Source organism: Pteropus alecto, unplaced genomic scaffold, assembly GCF_000325575.1.
Source record: "Pteropus alecto unplaced genomic scaffold, ASM32557v1 scaffold61, whole genome shotgun sequence".
Classification (NCBI taxonomy): Eukaryota; Metazoa; Chordata; class Mammalia; order Chiroptera; family Pteropodidae; genus Pteropus; species Pteropus alecto.
The window spans coordinates 16,081,911-16,101,808 of NW_006434835.1; the positions used below are offsets into that span (position 1 = coordinate 16,081,911).

The following is a 19,898-nucleotide window of genomic DNA, read 5'->3' on the forward strand; positions in this document are numbered from 1 at the left end:
GAGCATGTGAGTTAAAGTTGGAAGATAATTTTAATGTGAAAAGAAAAGTAAGTGGTTCAGCAATTCCAAGGGAAGCAAATCCATCTGCCCAGACGATGGCTTTCCCAGCCACATTCAGAAATGCAGAAACATCTGCCTTTCACTTAGTTTGCAAAGCACATCCATGTACTTGTGAGTTGATTCTCAGTCTTCAAAGATTGAGTTGCCCTTCATCTGTACAGCTGGATGGTAGCAGATACTGCTTTCCTGATTCCAGTCACTCTTTCAAAAAATTTCTGTGCACAGGAATGAAAATATGCTCTAGGAAGTCTCTCCCCTACCCTCAAGGAAAAACCCCATGGATTAGCTCTGGCTCCAGTGCCTTCTCAACAGCTGAGCACAAAGTTTGTCCCTTGACCTATTGGTTCTTGGCCTTGGAGCAAGAGGACCAAACCTTTTCTTTCGGGAGGATGGGGTGGAGTGGGAGAGGGGGGGAAAACATTGCTGCTGGGAACTCAGCAAAGCACGATGAGAGCTGCAGCAATGTAGATAGATGATAAGAGAGTGTCTCCCGGTGATTTGCCCTGATGACGCCAGGAAGTGTGAATACATTGTTCTCGCCAACAGCATGATGTCAGCAAATAAATCATATTTGAAATTTCTCTTCAACTTGCTGAGCAGGTCCCTGGTCAACATGGAGACCCCCGTGTACCCCGCAGTGGTCCGATAACTTCTGCAGCATAACGATGACATTTAGAAGAGGTTTCAGTTGCGTTCGGTACAGGTTCTTGCCAATTGTGTGCCTGGAAACCGTGTCATAAAATGCATTTACCATTAAGTGCATTGGGTTTTCTTGGAGAGCAAATGGTGGCAACATTACTGGGCATCAAATAAGTCCAGATTTACCCAGCAGTACATCATGAATGTCGAAAACAAAATAATGGAACCTTTTGAAATAGTAAAATTATGTTTCCTTGCCTGCCAAATGTGCTGTGTCTGTTGGTTAAACACATGTTCTTAATGTCCTATTAACATTATAGTGAGAGATGTGAAGTCCCATGTTCACAATAAAAACGAATGCCCCAGACACAATGGGGAATGATTGGCTGGGCAGCAGTTTATGTAAAAAAAAAAAGAAAGAAAGAAAGAAAGAAACCGGTAAGGACTCAGGTTGGTAAATGAGCAGTTCCGTCAGCCACCAGGCTCCAGGAGGCCCTCGTGAGTTAGCTGTTCCATGTCATGTCTGGTATAGTAAGAGATGCACATGTGTCACAAAGCTGCAATTCCACTTCCTGGCAACATAAGACCCTGAATTCCGGGACCACTCATGTGTGCTCAAGAATGCGTGTGGCCGTAAATGTCTTGAACCCGGACGTGAATACATACCTGGAGGAATGTTCATATAATGAATTAAAATGAATAAAATAAATCTACATAAATAAATCTTAATGAAAGAGTGAAAAAAGCAAGTTGCAAAAGGATATGGACAGTACAATACCATTTGTATACTTTTTTAAAAAAACATTCATAAAACAAATAATAAAAGCATAAAAAAACATAGATGGTAGAAATTTTTAATCAACTTCAGGGGAGAGGGATGGGAAATAAGGAAGGCTTCAGTTGTATTGGAAATATTTCATTTTATTCTTTTATAAAAAAGCATGAAATGTAAATACAGCAAGACTATTAACCTCTGTTAATGGGTATGCGTTGTATTATTTTCCACATTTTTACTGTATGGTTGAAATGTTTCATAACTTTAAAAGAAAAGTATTTTAAGCCCATAAGCATGGTTAACTAAATTTTAAATAGTTTAAGCTTCCTCTAAATTTAATTTTAAATATATATTATAAAAGTAATACATTCTATTAAATAAATTTTAGGAAATTAGGAAAAATAAATTACTCAGAATCTCATTACCGCAAAACAGTCATTGTTAATGTTTTGGTATATTTCCTTCCATTTTTTTTTCTTCATGTGGGTGTGTGTGTGTTTAAACATAGTTGTAAGCATCTTGAATACACATATTGGATTCTGCCTTTTTCACTCATAACATCACCCTTTTTCCATGTTAGATTTAGCCTCCACGAGCATCACTTCTATTGACTTCCGTGAAAGATCTTCCACAGCTTGCTTAACCAACACCATTTTTGCGTAAAAACAGTTGTGAACATTTAACAGTCACTTATTCGTAAACAGAATCCTTTTGAAAGCTTGAGGAACAGGATCAGGTCATGCTCGGCTGTTGATTTCTGCAAGGCTGTCTTGTGGGGGATGACAGTAAAAAGGTCTGTCACATCTGTGATATCGCATTCCCGCGAAGACTGAGCTTGTCGGCATTCATCCCGTGGGTAGGAACTGTACATATTTTAAAAGCCAGCTCTGTGCGTCTCTTGCCTGAGAGGAAAACAAGTGCTCGAAACTGCAGCTGGGAGAGTGTTTGCTGATCTCATTAAACTCTTGTTTTGAGGCCTGGGTAACAGCAGAAATAATTCCAGATATTTCTGTGCCCCTTCCCAGCTTGTAGATGCTCACGTCCATTGCCACATAATCCTCTCTGTGCCCCGGAGAGGCGAGGTGCAGAGCAGGCACGGAACTGTCCCTGGCTTGCAACAGTAAGTGGGAAAGTCAGCACCACTGTCTGATGCTCCTGACTCCTTCCAGGGCCTTTTCAGTGACCATCCTGAGACACAGGCTAGAGGGGTGATGTCTGCCCAGAGGCTAATTTCCCATGCCGAGACCACACTGTGGTCCAACAAATGGCCTGAACACTTCCAGGGCCTACACAAGCCTGATTCTGTGACCAGCGTGTGCACACCTAGACTCATTGGCAGAATTTTGCAGGGACTGAACAGAGCTTAGATCTGAGGGCTGCAGGATGTATCCAGGGTCAGGAGGTGTGGGCTGGGGGCAGCTGCAGAGGCTGAAGGCCAGCATCCCCTGCAATGTAGCTCAGAACTGCTCGGCCTCCAAGAATTCTAAATTCAAATCTGGCCTCATTGGTCATTATGATCATATGTTTGTCAGAGTAGGAGGACAGACTGTAACAGTTTGTAGCTTAATCTGTAATTTTTAACTATTTAGAGATTCAGCACGTGGACTTCCTTTTCTACTCTGGTTCTGAGACCCACAGATATTAAGAACAATCTCAGCTCTCTTATCACACTGCTGTTTCCAGGTTCCCTTTTTTCTCTCTAATACCACAGGGCGTACAAAGGAAAGCAATCTAGAACCACAGAAAAATAAAATAATTTAGTGTGTAAAATCCCAATCTACCAGACACCCCCATGTCCATATGTAATAGCAAGAAATGCATTTCAGGACAAAATACGTAGAGTACAACCACCTGCCGTGAGGATGAATCAGCCTGGCACAATCCAGCCAAATCAGAAATAGAAGGCAGCTAGTAAAGCTACAGTCTGCGGCTCTTCCCCGGCTCTCCCTTTCTCCGCCTCCCCCACCACGGTTCCTGCATGGGTAGTGCAGAACTGCCACCCTCTGTTGGTAGCTTTAAGCTATGCAAGAAGTCAGACTCTGGGGTTTCCCATGACGACATGGGGAGTAGTCTCAGTGGCCCAACCAGGGTCAGCATTAGAATCAGTGTTGCAAGAATTCACATTTTAATTGTTGTTTGATTTTTTAAAATTCTTTAGTTCTTATTCCCCGGCAATATTTCTGATGTGCGATCAAGGATTTAACTGAATAGAGAAGCAAGAAATCATTAAGAAAATTTCGTTGTGCTGTTTTTCTGTCCCACAGAAAACAGACAAATGGCTAAGTTCTGAATGATTAAATATACACATTAAGACAAGACTTTCCGAAGTCCACTCCCTAAGTCCACTCTATAAGTGATAGTTCATTTGACTTTCACAACCATCCAGCAAAGGAAGCTATTCCAATTGTGTAGGTAAAGAATCTGCATCTCAGAGACGTTAAGTCACCTGGCTAAGGTTATCCAGCTGGGAAGAGGCATAGCAAGGAGTCAAACTTGGCACTGATTCCAAATCACTGAAAGACCCAAATAGGACAGGTTTTGTCCAAACTTTTACTCACCAGAAAAGGAGAGTTACCTTATACCAGAGTCTTCACAAAGTCTCTCATATTATGGGATCCCATCTCACTTACTATAATTTTAATAAAGTTTTGTTTGGGAACAGCACGTTAGCCTGGAATGGGCTTTGGTCAGTGCTGGTTTTGGAAGCTCATGGAGGTCGCCTGACCAAACTGGTTTAAAAAAGGAGGGAGGAGAGGATCTTTAATACAGATTTGGTCATTATTCCTAGGAGTATGCTTTGTGATTGATCACAAGAGAAGCTTTTTAAAGATTTCTTTTCAAGTGGTATCTTGTAGAGAGAGTAGATAGGGTAAATTTCACTGACAGATCATACAGGGATCTAAAAAGTGCTCTATCTCAAACAAGGTAGATGGAAATGAAGTTCATGTGCTTGGAAAAACTGAAGACAAAGACTTTGATGTTGAAGACATGTATGAAAATTTTGAATAGAATTATTTCATGAACTCTGAGAGAATAAAACAAAACAATATAGCCAAATCGATATTTTATTCATTGTGGTTTAAATATATGTGTGTAACTAAATAAATATGATAAGTAGACATTCGATCATGGTTAATGTCATATGTAAATATTTGATTGTGCCGTCTATATATTCAGGTTGGCCAAAAATCATGTGCATGTGGGGGGAGATCTTCTCATTGGGAAATAGGGGTTGGATAATATGCTTAGTGGTTTTTCCAAAGTGCAGAGCTGCAACCCAAGGAGAGGAGGAAACAAGTTTGCGTGCCGGATCCCCAGTAGTGATAGTTACACCCCGGCTCCTGCACCTCCAGAAAGCTCCTACAGTTTCCCAAACATTGCTGCATTTGGGCCTCAGCCTCTCGTGAGGTAGAGTCTGTGGTGGTCCTGAATGTCTACCCAAGGACCCCATGTCTCCCCATGTCAGAGACTTGGGCATGGGAAGAGGTGTGATGAGACTGCTTTTCTGTCTCCCCAGGCAGCCCTAGTTGGAGGGACCACCATGATCATCGGCCACGTCCTGCCTGACAAGGAGACCTCCCTTGTGGATGCCTATGAGAAGTGCCGGGGTCTAGCTGACCCCAAGGTCTGCTGTGACTACGCCCTCCACGTGGGGATCACCTGGTGGGCACCCAAGGTAACCATGGAATCTTAAAAGAAAAACAAATGCTCTTTTAGGCAGAGGGGCCATTTGGTGGCAGCCAGCTCGGGTGTGGTGTTCTCTCGCAGGCGGGGGACACCTCTCCCACCACCATTCTAACCCCACCAAAAGCAAAAGAAAATAAACTCGTGATTCTACAAGGGGGTGCGTGGACCTGTCCTGCCTAATTTAAAGAGCCAGCTTTCCAACAGATACAAAGTTTACAACAGGAGACCTCCGGACTGGCTCCTCACTCTGACCCCAAGACTTTCAGAGTCTCCAAATGCTTAATATTAAAATGCCTCTGACACCAATGGGGATGCTGCTGAGTGATGGGCTCAGCAAGGGTCAGGCTCTGAGGGTCGTATCATTTTTGTGCTGGGAGTGACAGCACTGAGCTGAGGTCTCAGAACAGAGGGTCCTGTCCTGGCTTGGTGCTGCCTGGTTAAAATGGACTGGGGCACTTCCTTCCTACTGGAGCCCAGCTTCTGCTCCGAGAGCCCTGAGGCTGCTCCTGGTGTATGGCCTAAGCTGGCTCCCGCTGAGCCCTTTCTCAGCTCAGCCCAGGCCCCTGGCCCCTGGCTTTCCTGCCACAGGCCGCAGGGCCAGAGTCCAGTCCCCTCTTCCCACATTCCCACTTCTTGCTCTTCCTGAAAATAGATAGACAGGCAAGTAGATTTTGCTTTGTTTCTGGGGTTTTACTGCTTATTACCCCCAGGGAAGCAACCTGGATATTCATTCTTTCATTGATTATTTATTCATCGCCACGTGTCAATTCTTGGGTGGATGCCCCGGAGTCATAAAAATAAATAAGCATTAAGAAGTTTTACGAAATTCTTCAGCTGTGGACCCTGGTCCGAAGGGCCTGGCTCCCTTCTGAGAGGGTCATTCACAGCCTCACTGTATTTCTGTCCTCGGGTCCCTTCCGTGATTTCAACCTGGTGCTTATGAAAGGCCTCGGAGGCCCCCCCAAGCCTCACACCATGAAGACCTCCCTCCTTATACCAGGCTTAGGGTACAGACCACACTGAATGACAGCCATTCCTTTTCTCATACGGGAGTTTTGTCCGTTTCAGACATTCTCCTGGATGGGCGACCCCTACACCCAAGCCTTTCTCCGTTTCCCCTCCCAGGGCTGGCCCGGATTAGACGGCCCCATCAGATTCTCAGCACACTGAGGTCAGGCCAGACATGCCTACGCCCCCAGAGGTTGCGGGGATTTTCATGCATCTAAGAATTTTACATTTGTTCTCTAATAATCAAATAAATTTTTTCTAACTCCAGATTTTAAAAATAGAAAAGAAAGGAAGCCCATAATCTGGCCACTGCAACACAATCACTGTTGTTTTAGCTCATTTCCTTCTTTTTACATGTGCTTTTTACACAGTAACTCTTGCTTACGTGTGAGTGTTTCTATTTGGCTGCATGGCCTTCGTGACCATCAGTGCAATGGCCATCTGACGTTTTGTCAGGTTGATGAACCTCGATTTATTTTCTTATCATCAGACCAACGTTGCTTCCATTTTTCCTTAATATAAATAACGTTAGGAGGAGTCTCCTTATTCACATAGATTTGTTTATATTCTGCTTAGTTCCTAAATTAGATTTTCCCCAGAGTATCTAGATTTTTATCATTATTGTGCCTCCCTTGGAACACCACTCCCATGATGAGGTCGGGGGAACAGACCACAGGGTCTCTTCCGTGCCGGGCCAGCAGCTGCCGGTCAGCCTCTTGAACATCTGTACCCGTGTGGCATTGCCTTTGCATTTTGCTTTCCAGGTGAAAGCAGAAATGGAGACACTGGTGAGAGAGAAGGGTGTCAACTCGTTCCAGATGTTCATGACCTACAAGGACTTGTATATGCTTCGGGACAGTGAGCTGTACCAAGTGTTGCACGCTTGCAAAGACATTGGGGCAATCGCCCGAGTCCACGCTGAAAATGGGGAGCTCGTGGCGGAGGCAAGGCAGTGGAGAATGTTGGGGGAGAGGGGCTGGGGTCCCGGTAGAGAATTCTCAGGGGGATTCCTGACCGCCCATTACCTGTCCTACAAGGTTTCAGACAAAACAAGTTGTAAAAGAAAGTTTAATGTAAAAGAATGTTTAATGTTTAATACCCCAGATGAAAAATCTTTGTCAGAAAAATCCAAACTTTTCTATTATCTGTAAAAAACGTCTATCTTTATAGTACAAAAAGGCTTCTAAGTCTTAGATGATGATGTCTTAATTCTAATGATAATGATATTTAAATTCCATGATAGCAAAGGGATTTAGAGCACCTCTAAGAAATATTTTAATGAGCTTTCCGGCAAGGAAATTATGACTTTCAGATCAATAAAGAGTGCTTGTCTTTGGTGTCCCCGGTCCCTTCACTAGCTACAAAACTGTATTTTTTAAGAGGAAAAGATTTTTCACTTATTATGAAGTGAGACTCAAGAGCCTTCCTAAAAGACAGCCCTGTAATTATCCTGCCTTCTTTAGAAGATGAATATTAAAGAAGTGAGGAAAGTAGCAAGCCTACTAGAATGGGCCGTGTCTAGCATATTTTACAGTCCCTTGGGTTCAGTGTTTTGTGTGTGTGTGTGTTTTGTTTTGTTTTTTTGTATCTCTATGATTCTCAATTTTCTTTATTTTGCTATTTTTCAGGGTGCTAAGGAGGCGCTAGATTTGGGTATCACAGGCCCAGAAGGCATCGAGATCAGTCGTCCAGAGGAGGTGAGGAAGACTTCCTGTGTGTCCTTTGTCAGCTTCTTTCCTGCAGATTCACAGAATCTTTAGGATAGAAGAGACATCGGTAAATATAAGTGCATGCTATCGCTTTCTCCGTGGGTGAAATTCCCACCCGGAATCTTCCTAGGGAACAGTTTCCTCCATGCTGAGGCTGACTTGGCCTTGAGCTTCCCTGGGAAAGGCAATTTTGGGGAAACCAGACCACCTCATTTGAGTCTGATTTCAAGGATCTGAGGGAAATAGTGAGCACACCAGGGGTTGCTTTACCCAAAACTGAATCAGGACAGAAAAGATAAACCAAAAGGTATGTTTCTTCAGATGTTAGGAGACGTTCCAGACTATAAGCCAGTGGCTCAGCGTTTGGGGATGAGACCCCTTTGAGCATCTGAGGAAGACTTCAGACCTTTCCCACCAAAAACCAGAGGCATCTACGTGTCCATCTCTTTCTCCCATGTTACCTTATTACTCACTGAGACAATAACTAAGAGCCCTGCTCTCCTTCTGCCCCCCGGTTTTATCCTTGCATAGTTTTGCAGGACATTGGTACAAATGGCCCTGAGTCCCCTGCTAAAGAACTCTGCTCTCGAGGGACCACATTAGACAGATGATGTAATCTTGCCCTGTGACCCTGTTCAGACATCCCCTGCCGTTTGTGAGGGGAAAGCTGTTTTCCATTTCTTCAAAACCTTAAATGCAGAATGGTGGCTGGGTGCCCATGAGGGATTGATTGATGGGGAGGCCTTGAGGGATGCGGAGCCGGAAACAGTGTGTGATGGTACAGCCATCACCAGGAGCCGGGCTGGCCTGTAATGAGCCAGCCATGGTCCCACCTTACCTCTGCCCTGGGTCTGCCCCTGTCCGTCAGAGCTCTTGAATATAGCTCCTGTTATGGCACCTAAGAATTGGTGGAGAACGATGCACCAGATACAGCAAACAAAGTAAATGCTGTGCCTGTGAGAACAGGAGGAGGGTACAGGACTGCGCTTTGTCGAGTTGCATGAGGGGAAGAGCAAGGCTTTGACTCTAGCAGTAGAAATAGCAACAATTATCGCCGTCATCATCTGTTGGTTAAGAGTGGGAGGGTCCTGGGTCTAGGCCAGGGGAGATGTTGTTCCCCAAGAGACACTTAAAAACGTCTTGAGATAGTTTGGGTTATCTCACCTGAGGGGTGGGGTGCTACTGGCATCTAGTGGGTAGGGGTGAGGGATGCCGCTGACGATTCTACAATGCTCAGACAGCCTCCCACCACGAAGAACTATCCAACCCAAAATGTCAATAGTACTGAGCTTCAGAAACCCTAATCTAGGCTAATTTCCAGCTTGATATCAGTCAGCGTCTCTCCTTTGCTACAGTGACGAGGTGGCTGTGGAGAGAATACACCAGAAAACAGGGAGAGATGTGACTCCAGGTTTTCATTGGCTTTTGTTTTATTGCTTTTTAACCCTGAGAAGCATCGGGCAAAGATGTGCCCGCTGTACTAAGTCTTAGGGTTCTCTCAGGGTGAGCAGAGGCAGTTAGAGCTTGGTGCCCCTGCCCAGGGCTTGCCCCGAGCCAGCCCTGTGGGGACACTTGGCCCCATGTCGGATATTCCAACACCTTCTACAAGGTGGGCTGTCAGGCAGACATGGGCTTGCTCGGGGGAGATGGTGAAGCTTGTTTTCTTCCCGCTCTTTGTTTCTAACAGCTGGAAGCTGAAGCTACTCACCGAGTTATCACGATTGCAAATAGGGTAAGTAGACCCCAGCTCACCCTAATCCCAGTCTCGAATCTGGGATCAGAAGCCAACCTGCACAGAATCTCATTCTGCTCAGTGTGCTAGCATCATGCCTGGCTCACAGAACCCCCAAACTGTTTGCTGAATGAACATTGTCATGCCCACAAACTGGGTGGGGGTCCTCCTTGCTACCAGTTCTCCGTTCCACCCCCACTTAGCCTGGCTTCAGTGCTCAAATAGAAAAGTCTCCCAAAGGAGGCAGGGCAAGGTGGGGCACCACTGAGCCTCACTATAGCTGGAATCTGCATCTTGTAGGGGAATAGTAGACACCGTGCTTGGAGACTTATGGTTTAAACCTCTGCCTCTGGGCCATTCATGGTTTTTCCTTGGTGTGATTCGGGGTAAATCCTTGTCCGGGTCAGGGGGCACTGATGCATGTGGCAGTGGGAATGAGCTAGAGATGTGGGGACTTTACCAAATACGAGCTTTTGATCATATGCAAGTCACTCACCTGCTCTGATACACTAGTTTATTACCTCCAGTTGGAGTGATAATATCACTCACTTCTCACAGGGCGGTTGTGAGAATCAAAGGAGTCATGGAAGAAGCACTTTATAAACGGCAGAGCCCTGTACGAAGGTCATTTCTTCCTCTGACTTTAAAGAGTTCGATTTGCTTAGATAATCTGAAGTACCTCTTCAGAACGCAGGTTTTCTAAGTGTGGTCCCTGAACCAGCAGCATTAGCATCGATTGTTAGAAATAGGAACATAGAAATGCAAATTCTTAGGCTCCACCAGACCTATTAAATCAGAAACAGAGTGATGCCCCCAGCAATCTGTCTTTTAACAGACCCACCAATGATTCTAAGGGCACTAACGCTTGAGAAGCTCCACTCTGGAAAGACCCGGGCTACCCCGAAGGACGTAGGCACGAAGGTGTGGTGTTAGGAAAACCGGAGAAAAACAGAGAGATTGAAGGTCCAGCTGGTCTCAGAATTAGTCAGTAAATTTGTGCCAAGCACGTCAAATGTCAGCTCCTGAACCCTCAGTCCTCCTAATTTGATAAGCAAGGAAGGCATCAGAAAAACAGTTGGGAACACAGTTTCCCACTAGCAGTGTATAAGTCTGGGGGCTGGACAAGGACATTGTTTTACTGTCATAAGAATTGTTGTGTTATCAATTACCTCCTGATGGAAACTCACCCCAGAAGAAGGAAGGATCTGAACAACAAAAGGGTAACTCCTGGTTTTTAGCTGCAACATATGCCCAGAGAAGTTAAGCCATAGAGCATGGCCACACAGCTCGGTAGAGGAAAAGCTAATCAGTATTACAATCCAGGTGTCCATTTGTAAGACCGGTCCTGTCTGGTGTAGACTCTGAACCCTGAACCCCCCTGTATTTTTTTTCTGTCTACAGATAAAGCAGCCCTCAGATGGCAGGTATCGTGATTTTAGATATGGGATATGATATACGACTATCTCTAAGTCATTATGTTCATGAACAGGAAATTAAAATAGTCCCTTGTTTTAAATTATAAATAGCCTTTTGTCAGTTGGTAGAAAATGCACACGAGGGTTAGCTGTTGACATCTTGCCCCTGTTGGGCTCTGGTGCCGGGTGCTGCTTGCCACCCCCTTGCTTCACACAGTTCCCCTGAAGCTTGTGTTTTGGCTGCCAGTCCTGAAAAGAGCGTCACCCTGTGGGTGGGGCCGAGCGACACAGAGAGAGGTGCTGGGGCCAGGCTCGATTTGGCCGGGGTTATGGTGGCGCATGTTGGGTTTAAGGGACTGATGCTCTCTCCTTGCTGCCACACTTCTGTGTTTAGACTCACTGTCCCATCTATCTGGTCAACGTGTCCAGCATCTCGGCCGGTGACGTTATTGCAGCTGCTAAGATGCAAGGTAAATCCGTGGGCTGGAATGGATGGGGCCGTGTGATGGGGTCGGAGCTCGAGGGGCCCACTAGCTCCTTGCGCACCTGGCCCTGGCTCCTGAGGCCCAGCCGTGAGCCTGCCCTTCCCCATCTCCTGTCCCCCTAGAAGCATACTGCACTAGCCCGGATTCAGTCCCTTAGAACCAGTGTTTTCCTCTGCACACTTGTATGCATAACAGCTTTACAAAAATGTCTGTCACCTCCTGGATTTGGCAAAATGTTTCAAGTTTTCAGTTGACCCATTAATTGAGATCTTTCTGGCCTCTTGGGTTTTACTAGTGGTTGCCTTGGTAACCAACACGAAATCCTGGACCAGTTCCAATGGACATTTCATTGGACTTCATGGGAAGTCCCTGGAGAAATAACAGTTTGTGGACCTAACTTCCCTTACAGCCACCTGGCACCCTATGTACAAGCCCTGGCACCTGTGTGTCTACTGCAGCTGAGCACCTGACAACACCTGCAGGCTTCGTACTTGATTGTAGTCCCAGCCTGGCTCAGGGTGCCAGTGAGATCCCAGTAACAGGAGAAACAAAGTCACGGTCACAAACCTGAGAATATAAATCAGGAGCAAGGGCTTCCAGCCTTCCCACCATACTGCCCTCTAGATCCTGCCTCTCCACTGGGGGAGCCCCTCAGGCACCTCACCTGCACTGTTGTCCCAGCCTCCTGACTGGATCTCACCTCCATCTCCCTGCCCTCCAGCCCCTGGTACAGATCTCACTCTCGGCAATTCTCCTAAAGGTGCTCACAGTACCTGCCTGCTCAGAAAACAGTCTAGCTGCCCACTTAGCATGGCATTCACAGCCCTCCATCCTCCCATCAACACCCTGCAGCACCATCCAAACCACGCTCCTTGATGTGCCACTTGGTGCTGCCCTGCCTCGGCGCCCTCGCCCTTCTGTTCTCCTCACCCGGAGTCAGCATGGGGATAGGGAGCCCTCTGGCCTTGAACCCCACCATGATCTCAAACACCCGAGTGAGCTTGGGCAAGTCCCTTCCTCTCTCTAACTTTATTTACCTCCATCGCCTATCAAATGAGAGGACTCTGGCCTTGAACCCAACCATGATCTCAAACACGCGAGTGAGCTTGGGCAAGTCCCTTCCTCTCTCAACTTTATTTACCTCCATCGCCTATCAAATGAGAGGCTCAGATCAGTGGTCTCTCGGGTTCACTGGCTTCCCAGTTATGGCTTCACCCTTCTTCTTCCAGGGAAAGTCGTGCTGGCCGAGACTACCACTGCCCATGCCACACTGACAGGCTTGCACTACTACCACCAGGACTGGTCCCACGCAGCCGCCTATGTCACGGTGCCTCCCCTGAGACTGGACACCAACACCTCAACCTACCTCATGAGCCTGCTGGCCAAGTAAGACATTTCAGCCAGGCCTGCCGGGGCCCCATGGCACATCATTAACTCATAACGCATGCCATTCCGTGAACTCGATGTAGAGGCCCTAAATCTTACCTAAGTTTTGATTTCTTTGTGCCGGAAGGATAATTTTGCTTTTGTTAACCTTCTTCAGAGCCCATCAGATAATTGTCATCCCATGGGGCCCCTATGACCACTTAATTTAGAATGAGAGCTTCTGTGGTGTACGAGTAAAGAGCATATATAAAACTGCGAACAGTGGTTATTCAGAATTTCAAAGGGCATTGATATCTTACACGAAAGCCTAGAGATACAGGATGTGGCATCTGACTTACCCTGCGCGGCCCTTTCTATCTCTTCTTTTTCTTTACCTCTCCGTCTTACTGGTTCCCGTGTGGTTTTCTCTGCTTGCGTGCACCTCTCTCCTTCCTTTCCCCTTCCTCTCCCCTTTTTCCTTTTTCCTCGGCACCTTCTCCCTCTTTCTCTTCGTGCTCTCCCTCCAGGCCTCCTTTTCTCTAGCTTCTCTTTTTCTAACACTGCTTGTTACCATTCGATCCAAATCTAAAGGAAATGGTTTAATGAACAGTCTGGATCTGGTGGGAAACAAACATGAAAAGATTTTGTTTTGTCCCAATAACTGCTTGCAACTTCTTTCTCTGCTCTAGTGACATTTCGGTTACAGGTCATTGCTTTCTCTTCCCTTTTGGCTGTCAAAGTCCAGTTCAGTTTAAAAGTCAGCCTGAGAAGCAGCAAGAACTAATGTAGGAGTACAGATGTGTACTCGGGTATGGAGAAGAATCACCCCACCCCTTTATTACTAATCTAACTGCCCCCCCATCCTTGAGTTGGGGGTAGGGAAGGAAAGAGACTAAAAGTAACTGGCTTTTGGGGCCCTCCTTGTGCAGGGCACATGTGTGATGTGGGCTCTCTGTGCCACCCTTGTATGGTCTCCTGATATAGGAAATGGAGTCCAGCTTGATCTCTTCTACCTGCTCCTTCCCAGCGTCCAAAACTAGCAGTGTCCTTGTGAGCAAGGACCTTGGTAAGGCAATTTAAACCTGGCCGCTTTCTGTAGTGTCTGGGGCCCAGAGGAAGCTCACACAGCTTTCAGCCCCAACTCTCGGCTGTCCTCACCCAGAGGCTCAGAGGCAGGCCCACTAGTCCACCTCCTAGGCAGATGCCCACAGCTATCATCTCTGCTCTCCACAAGTGAACTTTCTGAAATGTCCCCTCCGTGACTTTGGGGTAGACGGATACGGGGAGAGTGAAGAAGGAAGCGGGGAAGACTACAGGACTCTCCATTCTGACACTTACTTCAGTCTCCCCCGCTGTGTTCTGCTTTTACAAACCCAGGGAGTGGTGGATACGCCTCTTCTAGGGTGATGGTGAGGGAGTTGAGGGGAGTGACTAGCCCCAGCTGAAGGTGGCTGTCTTTAGATACTGGGGCACTTGTTTTATCCATGTCTTTAGTTTTCGGTCCTGGCTGCCAACTGGAAAATTCCTGCTCCGCGTCCTGCTGTGTTCACAACCTAAAGAACAGTGTGGATGCAGAGGCTTTCCAAATACAGGTGGAATGCAGTCAGTAGGGTCCCCGGGTGACTGTGGCCTCTGGAGGTAGAGGTGGCACAGTGGCAGTAATTATATTCTGTCCCATAGTTTTGCTGTGATACTGAGCAGCAGCAGTTTTTAAACAGATTTAAATAAATTGAGAGAGGAAGGATGAAGAGAAAAATGCTAGATCAGCTGTTACTCTTAAAAATGCTTTTCATTGGGAAAAAACTATTATTATCAACAGAACGAAAACAAATAAGTATCCACTATAATAATTTGGGCTTGCTTTCAAGGTCAAAGAATCGTTTGAAATACCTGCGCTTGCCACAAGCAAATTTACTGAAAGAACAAAAATGCTCCAACCCACCCAAATTACAGTGCCAAACCCACACAAATGCAAATAGGCAGGGGTGGGAGGGAGTATTATTAATTGAATAATTTAAGTTTTTTATATCTAGCCTATTTTGTCAAATTTGTTTAAATTATTTAAATAGAATTGTAATTTTATATGAAGTATTATGAGAATAGTTTGAATTCCTTTTTTAATGAGTGCATATGGTAAATATGTGCAGTTTTATAGAATTTGGAGCATAGTTTTAACATTTTAGTTATTTATGGAATTTATGATTACTGCAATTTTGCTTTTATGACACACTGTTGGTGGTGCTTGATAATATGCAAAACACTTGATAGAAAGCCCAGATGCCAATTATCATATTCCTGTAAGAAAACATAAGCTACTTCATAACGATCTACTTTAGGATATGATTTCTTAGGTTAGATCAGGGTAAAAAGCACAGTCTATAGATGTAAGTATTTGTCCTTTATTTAAAATCTGACTTCTTAAGGGACCAGAATTTTTTTTCATTTGAACCAGTAAAATTTTTAAATATTAACGAAGCTGATCATGTTTTAAACTTGAAAGAGTAGGGATGGGTGTTTCATATCTCCCAGATTCAAGGCAGCACGGGGAGACCTCACCAGCCCTTCTGGGATGTAACTGCAGCCATTCACACCTGCCCAGAGGGCACCTACTGTGTAGGACCGTGTTTAGAAAGGTGGGTGCTCAGTAAGACTTGTTGGTTAAAGAATGGGAGTTGAAGAGTTGCCTCTGGGGTCCCTGACCCTCAGCCCATGACTCTGACGTATGCCTCTTCTGATCCGAGCCCTGCCTGGGTATCTGGAGGAGAAAGTGACATTCTAAAGGTTCTACTCATCTCTGGTGGGTTCCACAGGCCTAGGGAATGTGGGGGGCCCTTGGACATCTTAGCACAAACCCTCTGCTCTGTGGAAATGCCCCTCCCGCAGGTTCCGAGAGGGCCCAGAACAGTGTCCTTGGCCTAGGGAGATGCCAGCCCATGCCACAGGAAGAGCTAAGTCATCTCACCATGAATTTGGCCAAAGTTATCTGTCATTTGGCTGTGATTGATGAGGCCTGCCAGGCCCACAGTGGAGATAGCCCTCTATGCAGCCGGACCTGGAATGGCTGAGACCCTGAAGAACACGCCTCCTCGCCAAGCCAAATAATGCCTTCTGCTCCCAGATTCCTCTTCTGAAGCGGGCATTGAAGACGGCCCACGTGCACTCACAAGGCTTTGGTGCCTCCTACAAAGTAAATTAGACTCTCAGGTCCCCCAGTGTGTGGTCCCAGCAGTTGTCTCCCTCTCCCACATGTCCCCATGCACCAGCCAGGCCCCTCCCTGCCTGCCTGGAGTGTTTCCTCTTGAGGTCCTGGTTTGAATGATATGGGCATTCTCTCTCCTCTGCCTCTCACTATTCCTGAGGCCAACAGGAACATGGGCTGGCTGTCTGCCTCTCTCATTAGGCAGAGGATCTGCCACCACGTATACACTCTTGCTATCGTAAGTCTCTGCCCTGTGTTCTTGGCTAGCCCAGGAGCCCCTCGAGAGCACAGCCCTGCCTTAGCCACCTGCGGCCTTGCGTGGAGGCTGGCCTCCCGCCATCTGAGGATGATCGCCATGGGTGGCAGTGGCGATGGACCGGTCAACTTGCATACCATTGCTGGTTTATTAAGACTTCTGTCTTGTCCTTCCTTTCTCTTTCTGGAGCATTAGAGCCCCCACATCCAGTGAAGGCCGTGGCTCCAAGTTATTTGCAAAGCTTAACATTGAACTTGTGTTTTACCCTTTGGCAACATGCTCATTGCCAAGAGGGACTAGTGGGGGTTGAGGGAGATGAGAGGGAGTTTGCGTTTGATTCCATGGTAATAAAACTACCTCCACCCTTCCACTTTAGCTAAACTCTTAAGTTCAATTTTTCTCCACCCACTATCTTAACTCTTAAAAGTCAACATCCTAAAGACTCTGACTCCTGTGACACTGAGAGTGTCTGTGCCATATTCAGCACATATTCCCATTCTGCAGATAAGTAAACTGAGGTTCTCACAGATTAAGTAACTCATCAAAGGTCGTACAGCTATTAAGTGGCAGAACTAAGATTGAAATCAGCTTTGCCTGGTTTTTAAGCAACAGCTTTTTCCCTGTACCTGTCACTACCCTCTGGGACTCTGGCCTCCTTTCCTTTACTGGTCATGTCCTTCTGTCTACCCAGTGATACTCTGAACATTGTGGCATCAGATCATCGGCCTTTCACCACAAAGCAGAAAGCTATGGGCAAGGAGGACTTCACCAAGATCCCGCACGGAGTGAGTGGCGTGCAGGACCGCATGAGCGTCGTCTGGGAGAGAGGAGTGGTATGTTCTCAGGGGCCCCGCCCTGCCCTGGTCCTAGGGAGTTTTCACCCTTAGGAGGTTTGGGTCAACTGCGGCTCCTCGTTTCACTCAAAAACAAAACCAAATATATCTCCCCACCCCATCCCCCATCAGAAAGGTAATAAGGCCCAGTACAGAAATTTGGAGACTACAGAAAAGTATTAGGAAAAAAAAAAATCTCCATTATTCCCTACTGAGAAATTAAACTATTAATATTTTGGTATGTTTCTTTCTAGTTCTATGCATGTCTTATACATTATTTTAATAATGGTTTTCCTCTTTTTTTTCGTATAACTATATATCTGAGTATCTTCCTGTATCAGTAAAAATTCTTTAAAAACATTTTTTAATGGCTAAATAATATTTCCTCCAATGGAAGTACCATACTTCAGTTAATACTTCCCTGGTTTGGAATTTTCAGCTGTTTCAAATTTTTGCACTTACAAATAATGCTGCAGAGAACCTCTTTGTCCATGAGTGTGTGTGTCCACATTTCTAATTATTTCCTGAGGACAGATTCCTAGAAGTTGGTATCTAGGCCAAGAGATTGAACATTTTTAAGGCTCTTGATATATTTTGTCCAATTATTTTTCAATAAAGTTAGGGACTGGGGCCTCATTTGAATACCACCTGTTCTCCCCATAAAGAATACTTATTTTTAGTCTTAACCTATCACAGATTAGATGCAGCACAGAGTTTGAGCTCCAGGAGATTTATTTGATATCTTCAAGACTAAGCCACCAGTTCAGGAAGGACCCATGAGATGGCTCAGGAATTCGCCTAAAAGAGTGTTCACTGTGCCCTCTTGGGTGGATAGGTGGGTAGGTGCTTTTCCCGAGCACAGGGTATATGTCCCTCTGTGGACGAGGGAGACTCCTGACCCATCCATATGAGCAGAGCTGGTTTTACACTCAGGAGGTAGATTTTCACCAGGTAGGCAGCCGTTTGAAACGAGGGCCCTCTCACTGTTCTTGAGCACCTGGAAGCACCTGGAACCAAGCCAAGCAGGTCAGCTCATCTGAAATGGTACCCACATCATCATCCACCTCAGCACCATTGTTCTGACCAACTAAAAGGCCACAGGCCAGGGTCAAGGGTGACTGGGGGTTAGAGGCACCCACACAGGGCCTGTTTGAACTTGACACTTCTGCAATGTTTCAGGTTGGAGGAAAGATGGATGAGAACCGTTTTGTGGCCGTCACCAGTTCCAACGCAGCGAAGATTCTCAACTTGTATCCCCGCAAGGGCCGCATCATCCCAGGGGCCGATGCCGACGTGGTGGTGTGGGACCCAGAGGCCACAAAGTAAAACCTGCTTCTAGTCTCCAGGGCTAGGGGGCTTGGGGTTTTAAGGAACTTGCATTACAGAACTCCAAAAGCATATCATCTGTGCACTACTTCTAGCATAGAGAAGTATGACCCTGACGTGTGTTCAACTCTACGAATATTTGAGGGCCTCCCACAGTCCAGGTACTGGGAACACAACAGTGAATATATCTCCATCTGCACAGCACTTTACAGTGTTTCAAAGCTGCTTCACACCAATCATCTCATTTGATTTGACTCACAACCCCAAGAAGCACCTAAGCCTAGAGTTCTTATTTCCGTTTCACTATTGTAGAAACTAAGACCAGAGAGTGGAGGGACTCCCCTCATCATGTAGCTAATAAGTGGCTGAACCGGACAGATATCCTGACACTTAGTTCCAGGCTCCTTCACCCTCTGCTTCTCTCACTGAGGCAGTGGTACCTTGAGCACACAGCGCTTGACACCCACAGCCTTAATGAACACAGCTGAGTGAACAAAATGAAGTCGGTCAGGAGCGATCCTGCCACAGGATGGAGAGCATCATTTTTACTCATCGATTGGAGCAGGGGAGATAGGAATCACTTGTTAAATATTAAATGTCACTCAGTCAACAAGTATTTGTTAAGGGCCACTGTTTGCCAGGCACTTTTTGAGGTACACAAGCTATCAGTAAACAAGACAGACAAACACATGCTGGGATGTTGAAGATAAAAAGTGGGATGGGAAAGAAAGTTCACCCTGCGGACCGCCACCCACCCTCACGCGGGGTCCCCACAGTCTTCTCCAGGAGGGCCCTTGAGAAGCCCTGTTCTGCGTCCTGAAGCCAGGGACAGGTCTCCGTCACCATTGTAGGTCTGCTTGATTCTGATTGCTGTTGGCAAAAGACCCCTAGAGTTTAGCCCAGTGCATTCATTTGCTAGGATTGCTTCAAAAAATGCCACAGACTGGAGGGCTTAAACAATAGAAATCTATTATCTCACAGTTCTGGAGGCTAAAAGCGCAAGATCAAGGTGTCAGCAGGGTTGATTTCATTCCGAAGCCTCACTCCTTGACTTATAGATGGCCACCTTCTCCCACTGTCTTCACATGGGCTTTCCTCTATGTGTCCATGTCTGGTGTCTCAATTTCCTCTTATTAGGTCACCAGTCAAATTTGGATGAGGGTCCACTCATAAGACCTCATTTTACTTAAATTAGCTCTTTGAAGGCCTTATCTCCAAATACAGGCACATTCTGATATTGGAAGTGAGGACTTCAACATATAAATTTGGGGGGGACACAATTCAGGCCACAGTAACCAGTCTTTGAGGATCATCCCTTCCCACTGAGCATCAATTTATTCTTGCTGAGCATCACCCCTCCCCATTGAGCATCACCTCTCCCCACCAAGCATCATCCCTTCCCACTGAAC

The 19,898-nt window shown here is 46.1% G+C and overlaps 1 protein-coding gene across 1 annotated transcript in view; it reads left to right on the top strand.

The window, feature by feature from the left end:
* DPYSL5 (dihydropyrimidinase like 5) overlaps positions 1 to 19,898 on the top strand; it is a 75,229-nt gene that overhangs the window by 44,977 nt on the left and 10,354 nt on the right. Inside the window, exons 3-10 of the mRNA XM_015588260.2 lie at positions 4,992 to 5,150; positions 6,934 to 7,113; positions 7,798 to 7,866; positions 9,566 to 9,610; positions 11,420 to 11,495; positions 12,740 to 12,896; positions 17,022 to 17,163; positions 18,343 to 18,485. Coding sequence (XP_015443746.1) covers positions 4,992 to 5,150; positions 6,934 to 7,113; positions 7,798 to 7,866; positions 9,566 to 9,610; positions 11,420 to 11,495; positions 12,740 to 12,896; positions 17,022 to 17,163; positions 18,343 to 18,485 — 971 coding nt within the window. The remainder of the gene's footprint in view (positions 1 to 4,991; positions 5,151 to 6,933; positions 7,114 to 7,797; positions 7,867 to 9,565; positions 9,611 to 11,419; positions 11,496 to 12,739; positions 12,897 to 17,021; positions 17,164 to 18,342; positions 18,486 to 19,898) is intronic.